The sequence below is a fragment of the Equus asinus genome, chromosome 9 (genome assembly GCF_041296235.1).
Source record: "Equus asinus isolate D_3611 breed Donkey chromosome 9, EquAss-T2T_v2, whole genome shotgun sequence".
NCBI lineage: Eukaryota > Metazoa > Chordata > Mammalia > Perissodactyla > Equidae > Equus > Equus asinus.
Window position 1 is genome coordinate 26,883,987 of NC_091798.1, and position 8,385 is coordinate 26,892,371.

The 8,385-nt window shown below is 50.9% G+C and overlaps 1 protein-coding gene and 2 long non-coding RNA genes across 3 annotated transcripts in view; 1 reads left to right on the plus strand and 2 right to left on the minus strand.

Annotated features, from left to right (window-relative positions):
* Nucleotides 1–546, minus strand: part of GALNT10 (polypeptide N-acetylgalactosaminyltransferase 10) — a 216,567-nt gene extending 216,021 nt beyond the window's left edge. Inside the window, exon 1 of the mRNA XM_014846938.3 lies at nucleotides 239–546. Within this exon, the coding sequence (XP_014702424.2) occupies nucleotides 239–397 (159 nt within the window). The 5' untranslated portion in view covers nucleotides 398–546. The remainder of the gene's footprint in view (nucleotides 1–238) is intronic.
* A 139-nt stretch (nucleotides 547–685) lies between these two features.
* On the plus strand, nucleotides 686–6,267 carry LOC139046145 (uncharacterized). Its single transcript, XR_011505752.1, has 3 exons — nucleotides 686–4,127; nucleotides 4,224–4,253; nucleotides 5,686–6,267. It is a non-coding gene; the product is annotated as an uncharacterized lncRNA (long non-coding RNA).
* A 179-nt stretch (nucleotides 6,268–6,446) lies between these two features.
* On the minus strand, nucleotides 6,447–8,092 carry LOC123288992 (uncharacterized). The gene is made up of 3 exons (XR_011505750.1): nucleotides 7,519–8,092; nucleotides 7,189–7,385; nucleotides 6,447–6,600 (listed from the first exon to the last, which is right to left on the minus strand). It is a non-coding gene; the product is annotated as an uncharacterized lncRNA (long non-coding RNA).
* Nucleotides 8,093–8,385: the final 293 nt, after the last annotated feature.

An 8,385-nucleotide genomic window follows, 5' to 3' on the forward strand; every position in this document is an offset into this window, starting at 1 on the left:
GGTAGGAAGGAGAGGACTCCTGGTTTCTAGTTCTGGTTCTGTCTCTGACTGGCGTGAAGCCCTGGACAAGTCCCTGTCCTTCTCTGAGCCTCAATTTTCCCATCCAAAAAATGGGAAGAACAGAGGAGTCTCCGCGCTGACTATGAGAAGGCAGACAGGGGAAGGTGGAGGAAGGAACTGTAGGCTGGAAGCGAATTCGGGGAGAGTGTTCCCCACCTCATCCAACTGGGGGACTCACCTGGCCGGCCGCCGGGGCCACCGCCGCCCCTGATCCCCCGGGGGTGCCGTCGGGCTGCCGCTCGCGGTACAGCGCCCAGAGTCCCACGTTGGGCAGAAGGACCAGGGCCGCCAACACCAGCGCCACCGCCTGCAGAAGCCGCTTCTCCTTCCGCCTCATCGGGGCGGGTCAGCCCCGCCGCGCCCCGCCGGCCCCGCCGCGCCCCGCCGGCCCCGCCGCACCACCCCCAGCTCCGCGCGTCCGCCCGTCCGCCCGGCGGCGGCAGTAGCTGGGCGAGGAGAAGCAGCCGCGGCGCCGGCCCCGCTCCAACTCCGCGGCACTTCCGCCGCTCGCCCGCCGGGGAGCCGGGCTCCGCCACTGCGCCGCCGCCGCGGGGGGGTCGCGGCCGTCACCGCCGACCCAGCGCCCGGCCGAGCCGCGCGCCGCACGCCACCTTCCCCCGGAGCGGCTGCCGAGCGCGGTGGGCCGCGGGACCCGGGCTCTCGCCGCTCTTCCTGGTCCTCCCTGGCGCGACGGTGTCGCGGGGCCACCCGCTCCCCCCTCTTGGGCAGCGATGGTGCGGTCCTCTCCTCGGCGGCTCCCCCGCCCGCGGGAGCTTTGCGAAAGTCCCGGAGTTAGCGAGTTGGGCGCTAACTGGTGCGGGCTGGGCACCGGTGTCCCTTCGCGTGCTGGAACGCGCCCGGGGACCCCAAAGCCCCGCCTGGCAGCCTCTGCTCCGGACTCCAGCCGAGAGTTTGCCAACTCCCCGGGGATATGCAAATAGAGCCCGGCCGGACGCGCCCCGACTGCAGCCCCCGAGACTGTCGCTTCTCACCCGCCCAGGCTCGGCCGCAAGGACCTGCGGACCTGCTTTGACGCCGGGGACTCAATATTCCCCGGCATGAAATGGGGCCACAGGTGTGCTCCACGTGCACTGTGGTACAGCCCGGCCCTAGTTTTCTTCCTCTCGGTGTTCCTGGCGTTAGGGGTGAACGCCCTCTGTAAACTGTGGAGTGCCGTGCCTGCCCGCCACCCATCTGTTGTCCCTGCAAACCGGCGGGGAGGTGACCGGAGCCTCTCCGCAGGACCTTTTCTCACGCAAGTCCAAGCCTCCCTGGAGTTGGAATGCCTTCCAGTCCCACGTGGACTTCTAGGCATTCAGCTCACGGAGCCCTTTCTCTAAACCTCTTGTGGGTTTCTATCTCCCGTTCAGCCACTCAGCAAACCATCAGCGAACGCCTACTGTGTGCAGACACTGTGCCAGGCACCAGGGTGAAATGAAAACAGACCCTTTGTCTGGGAGCTGAAACATTAAACACGTAATCGCATGAGACCAGGGCATGTGTCTATAACCGTGGTGAGGGCTCTGAGAAGTCGGGCCGCCTGGGCGCGGCGGAGGGCCGCGGAGCCCGACTCCCATGGTGATGCCTGTGGCTCCTCAATGCTCTTTACTTAATTGCTTCCTCTCTGATGCCAAGGGATGAAGTGCCCCCTTCGTTGCCTTCCTCTTTGCCACCCTCGCATGCGTCCTCTTGACTCTCTGCTTCTCTAGCTCAGCCCTCGTCCCCATGACTCCTGCCTCCCAGTTCTTCCAGCGGTGGGGATTCAATTTTCTGAAATCACAGCTGGGATCTTGAGATTTGCTGCAAAACCTTCAAAGCTCCCATCACCTCGGCTATAGGGTCCACATTTCTCGCTGTAACCTCCTGGGGCTGATCAAACATTCTCTCCTCCTCTCTGCCCTGCCTGGTTGCAGGCTGTTTTCCTTCATGTGCTGTAGACTACGCAGTTCCTTCCACCCAGAAAGCCCCCTCCCCTTCCCCTCTGTGGCCATGGAAATCTTGTTGATCCTTCGAGGTCTAGTTGAACTGCCACCTCCTCCATGAAGTCCTCCAAAACTCCTCCTCAAGGAGCTGCTATCTTTATGTGTATTTCTGTCCCAGTAATGCTTACCTTTTATTGAATGCTTACTCTATGCCAGTCACCATGTGAAACCCTTCACGTGCACTACCTCTTTTAATGCTCAAAGTTACCTGTGGGGTAGGTGATTTTCTCTTCCTCCTTTGCAAATGAGACTCAGATTAAAGAAAGCCACAGCCAGGATGATCCTGTTTTAACAAAGGTCAGATAGTATCACCCCACTGTTCACATCCCTCCAGTGGCTTCCCACCTCCCACTGGATTCCTATAAGGAACTACAAGATCCTACAAGGCCATGTAGGAATAGCCCTCACCCTTTACTCTCTTCATTGGGCTCCAGCCCATTGGCCTTGCTGTTCCTCAGAGCACACCAGGCACATTCCTGCCTCCTGGCCTTTGCACTTGCTGTTACCTCTGCCTAGAATGCCCACTCTTCTATCTCTAGATCCTGGCCCTATGCCTTTTTAAAAATATTTTTTATTGCGGTAAAATATACATAAGATAAAGTTTACCATTTTAACCATTCAGTGGCATTAGTATATTCACATTGTTGTCAACCATCACCACTGTCCATCTCCAGAACTTTTTATTGTCCCAAACTGAAACTCCATACCCATTAAACATTAACTCCTCATCCCCCCGCTTCTCAGCCCCCCGCAACCACCAATCTACTTTCTGTCCCTATGAATTTGGCTCTTCTGGGTACTTCATGCAAGTGGAATCATACAATATTTGTCATTTTGTGTTTGGCTTAATTCACTTAGCAGACTGTTTTCGAGGTTCTTCTGTGTTGTAGCATGTATCAGAATTTCATCCCGTTTTAAGATTGAATACTATTCCATTTTATGTGTATACCACATTTTGTTTATCTGTTCATCCATCCATGGACATTTGGATTATTTCCACCTTTTGGCTGTTATGAATAATGCTGCTATGAATAATAGCCCTATGTTTTTTATACTGCAGTTGATACACAGTTATTTAGGTAATTGAATTGTCATCCTGTCTCTTTGACAAGAGTGGAAGTTCCTAGAGGGAAAGATAACGTTGCGAAATTCTTTTATGTGTCTCCACAGCACCAATCATGAATGCTGGAAACAGAGTGGCTGGAGTGATGCTCTTATAAACATGAAGCTCACTCTGCTCCTGGGAAGGGGCCCGTGACTTCCCTTCATGTTGGAATAATCTATGAGTATCCTTACCACAGCCTCTGAGGCCCTACATGATCTGACCCACCTTCTAGATATTGCCCTCCCTCCTTCCCTTCTAGTTACACTGGTCTTCTTGATATGCAGTCATGTATCGCTTAGTGATGGGGATACATTCTGAGAAATGGGTCGTTAGGCAATTTCGTCGTTGTGTGAACATCATAGCGTGTACTTACACAAACATAGATGGTATAGCCTACTACACACCTAGGCTGTATGGTACAATCTTAGGGGACCACCATTGTATATGTGGTCCATCTTTGACTGAAAAGTTGTTACGTGGCATATAACTGTATTCCTCAAATGCACCAAGTTAATGACGGCCTCAGGGCCTTTGCAAATTTGCTGTACCATTCTATAAATGTCTTTCTGTAAACCTCTGCTTGGGTCTCTCTCTCCCATCTCTCAGGAACCAAATCAAATGTCTCTTAGAAAGACCTTCTCTGACCAGCTGATCTGAAATTTCAAAGAGCACCCCCATTATCTCTATTTGCTTGATTTTTCTGCAGAACAGGTATCATTTTCGAATGTGAGCTCCAAGCAAGGAGGAACTTTGTATTTTTTTGTCCTCCACAGTATACTCTGCCTCTGCTAGCACATACTTCTCCCTTTGGTGAATCAGAAAACCGGTGCTCCTTCTGGGTGGAAGACTGTGCAAAAAAGGGTGCCCTCCTCTCCCTGGGCCAAAGCAGAGCTAGCGGAACCAGGGCCCGTGGATTTCAACCCATACTCCTGCTCAACCACAGGAAGATAAGCCGCGGTCCCTCCCAGGCTGGGAACACAGTAGGTGCTCAATAATTCCAAGCTGAGTGAAGCATAGCAGCTGAGGTCATGTATGTGGAAATCTTCAGTGTCTTTCTCCTCCCCACTCTTTTCCAGCTGCCTAGAGGATTCTGCACAAAATTGGAGGTGAGCTTTCTCTTGTGTCTTAGCTGAGTGACTTGATCAAAGCTGCACAGCAGCCTGGTCAGCCCTTGGTGGAAACTCTGCCTCACGAACCCAGCTCTAATCCCAGGACTCTTCGATCACCTCCTCTACAATGTGGGATGCACTAGCCATGGGATGGGGGCATCCTTTGGGGGCTTTATCCCATTCACTGAGACTATGCTATTTGAGACATGTGGGCAGCACCTTAGCTCTGGCTGTTTTCTTGGGAGAAGATCTGGTCATCCACTGAAATGGAACAAGAAATGTTACCTTCAGACTGAGCCGTCCTAGGCCTATTGTGGGCATTAAATGAGACAATGTATATGAAGGGCTTACCACAGATGCTGGCCTAAAGTAACTAGTACTTGTAGGTGAAATAAATGTCCAACACCAATAAGAAGAGGATTTTTGCTGCATAGCAAGACCCTTCAGCTCTGGCGTGGGCCTCCCCAATTTCATCTCTCACTCTCTTTGTCACTCACTCCAAACCAGCCACATCCACCTCCTTCCTGGTCCTTGAACACACTATGCTGGTTCCAGCTCCAAGGCCTTTCAATCAGCCCTTGTCTCTGCCAGGAACGATGTTTCCCTTGGTCTTGCCCCGTTGTTGCTTCCTCTCATTCTCCAGATCTTAGCTTAAATGTCACCTGCTCACAGAGACCCTCCTTGACTGCCCGCCTGAAGTTTTCTCTCCAGTACTTTACATCCTGCTCTGTTTTCTTCATAGTGTGTATCCCTCTTGGCCATGATCTTATTTATTTGTTTATTTACTTGTTTATTATTGAGCTCCTCCAAATAGAATGTCAGCTGCATGGGGCAGGGGCCTCGTCTGCTCATTCCCTGCTATGCCCCCACATCTGGCAACAGACATGCCTGGCACGCAGAAAGGGTTCAATACACATATCTGATGATTGGTGAGCATCTCCTCTCTTCCCCCATCTTCCCATCTTTACTTCCTTTTCTTCTTCTTCTTTTTTTCAAATGAGCTGTCTATTCTCTTGCTCACGCTTCAGTTTTCCATCTTGTCATCAGTAATAGGCAGATCTTTCAGGGTCCCCTGAGACATACTTCAGCGAGAAGAGTCAACTAGAAGAGAGGTGACACGTGCAGGCCTTCAGCCTTCCTGATGAGGGTGTGAAAACCTTTCCTATTAGGTGTCCTGACCCCGGCTTTCTAAAGGTCTTTTGTTGCTGGGCCCATTTGTTAAGGGATATACCCTCGGGCTGGTCTGGCCTAGCCCTGAGCTGAGGGGGTGTCAAAGCAGAACCTATCAGCAAGTCAGGAGGTGTTGGTCTGCGTGTCAGTGTACCTCCAACAGTCTTTAACCTTGCCAAGTCCCTTAGCTGCTTTGAGTCTCAATGTCCTCATCTGTGAAATGGGGATAATCATGACTCTGTAATGATATAATTTCCAGGCTGGTGAGGTCTGCTCGACCCTAAGCGAAAACCAAGAAGCTACGGGTGTTGGACTTCTGTGTCTGCTACAAGCCTGAAGCCTTCTTGCTCCTCCTCTCCTTGGAGATCGTCAAGATCATCATACATTTTCAGCAAAGCCTGCCTGACCTCCCTGAACAGCCTAAGCTCCCCAGTTATGTGACACCTTAGCAGTGCCTTTCCTTGCCAGTCACCATGTTTATAGTTACTGGGTGATTCTTTGATATCTGTCTCCTCCAATGGACCATAAGCCTCATAAGGACAGAGACCATTGGGTTTTGTCTGTTTGTTTGTTTGTTTGTTTTCTCCAGCATATCCTCAATGCCTAATACAGTGCCTGGCCCAAAACAGGTCCTCAACAAACATTTGGGAAATGAATGAATGAATGAATGAATGAATCAATCAATCAATCAAGCACTCACCTCTTTAAAACCTGCACTCAGGAAACTCATTAACACTGGCGTCAACGACCCAAATTGCTATCTCTACCAGGTTGGCCATTTAACAAGGCTCAGACTTCTAATATAGAGGAAGAGAACAAAAGTCCTGGAGCTGAAATTTCCCCAACTGGCTCTAATCAGCCTGGATCAGTCCAGACTTTGCCCTTAATTTCCTCTGTGGCTTCAGGCAGGTTGCTCAAATTCTCATCAGGTTTATGACGTATGAGTCCATGAGTGCATGTGGTAGCAGGAATTAGAGATGTCTAGGTAAACATAGATTATGGTTGCATTAAATAAAGCAGTTGAACCAGATGCTCTTTGAGGTTTTTTTAATTCTAAAATTCTGGAACCAGACCCAATCTTGCAGGGTAGGATGGGAGAAAGGGAGCCAGACACGGAACACCACTCAGGTGGTTTAGGCCAGTGTGCGCATTTAGTGGCATTTCAGCTCCTAGTCTGAACAAAAAGAAAAGATTTGCAGGATGCCTCTGTGAAATGACCTCTAAACAGAAGATTGCCTCTCTCTCTCTTAGAGTCTACTTTGTCATTTCCACAATGAGATGCCAATTAAACCAATCCTGCCACCTATAAAGGAATGCTATTGAATCAAGACAGTGGCTGTGGAAGGTGCCCCAAGTACAGTATGTTTTGAAAGAGCAGACGGAGAAGGCCATAAATCTCCAAGCGTAAATACTCTGCATCATTGGGTGGGCGCATCAAACAGAGTATTAGTCAGAACGGTCAGATGCAAATATCAGGTGCATAGGGAGCCATCTTCCTCCCAGGACTGCCACTAAGATAAATATCAGGGCTTGGGAAAAGAGCATGCTTCCTGTTTAATTACTTTGCATTTTTGCGCAAAGGAAAAAAGTTGTACAAAAACACAAATAGAGAAGTGGTGGGGTGCAGAGGAAAGGGGGGCTTCCTAGGAGTCAGACTCTTAAGAAGTGGCTCCTGTCTGTGGGCACCTCTGTAAAAATCAAGCGTTGGATAGTCTATACCCAGTGGTCTCACCCTTAGCTGCACATAGAATGCCCCAGGTACCTTTTAAAACTCTGGATGCAGGCTGGCGGGTGGCCGAGTGGTTCAGTTCCCGAGCTCTCCTTCGGTGGCCCGGGATTTCTCCGGTTCAGATCCTGGGCGGGGACATGGAAATGCTCATCAAGCCATGCTGAGGCAGCATCCCACATAGCACAGCCAGGGGCACTCACAACTAGAATATACAACTGTGTACTGGGGGGCTTTGGGGAGAAGAAGAAGGAAAAAGAAAGAAAGAAAGAAGATTGGCAACAGATGTTAACTCAGGTGCCAATCTTTAAAACAAACAAAAAAATGGATGCGCACCCCGCACCCCAAGACCAATTAAGTCAGAACCTCGGAGGGTAGGGACTCCACCATCCCCGGGTGGCTGCAGCCAAGTTTGAGCGAACCACTGCTGGACGGCTTTCCGCTGTAAAACCCTCCTGAGGTTTCTTTTTGTCTAAGCGGCAGGTCATCTGATGTTCCACTAGGTGGCACCTTCCAGCAAACTTCAGTGGGTCCAGAGAGGTCTCGTCTAGGTCTAACTGTAAGGAAAGATTTCAGAAAACAAGGCTGGGTGGTCTTTACTGGCGACGCGGGGTCTGCGCTCTTGATGAGAAGGCTGGACTTGTTCGTTAACAACTTGCTGGTGAGCGCTACAGCCTCAGAAGGTTAAGATTCGTCCCTGCTGGGAAACTGAGGCCTGGAGAGAGGCAGCTCCATCCCTTATGGCTGGGCTGACCCATTCACCAGTGCACTCTGGTCTCTTCCCTCCAATGCGTCCAGCAGAAACAGCAAACCCCCACTCAAAAGTCCTCGACGAGCCCCGTTATGGGCAGTAGGGGACATCTGTTCTTTTTCTCTGGTCAGTTAACAACACAGTGATTTTCCTAGGAGATTTGCTTTCCGGGTCTTAGCTGAGACGTTGAATCAGAGCAGACTCTGCCCTCAGCTTCTTTCTTAGCCAATCAGAGCGCGCTATCACCTTCTGCTACAGTGATTGGTGCAGAGATGGAGACTTGACCTACCCAAGGCAAATTAGAACAATTGCATTTCAATTCTGTGGTTTTTTACGTAGAGGTTATCGGCAAGTAGTGGCCCCTTCCAGCTCTGATTAGTGAGAGGACTGACTACGTAGAATACATCAATGGGCTTCCTTGCTCTCTGTCTTCCTGTTGGGGTTGGCACTTGGAGAGCCAGGGCAGGGTTTCAGAGGGAGGA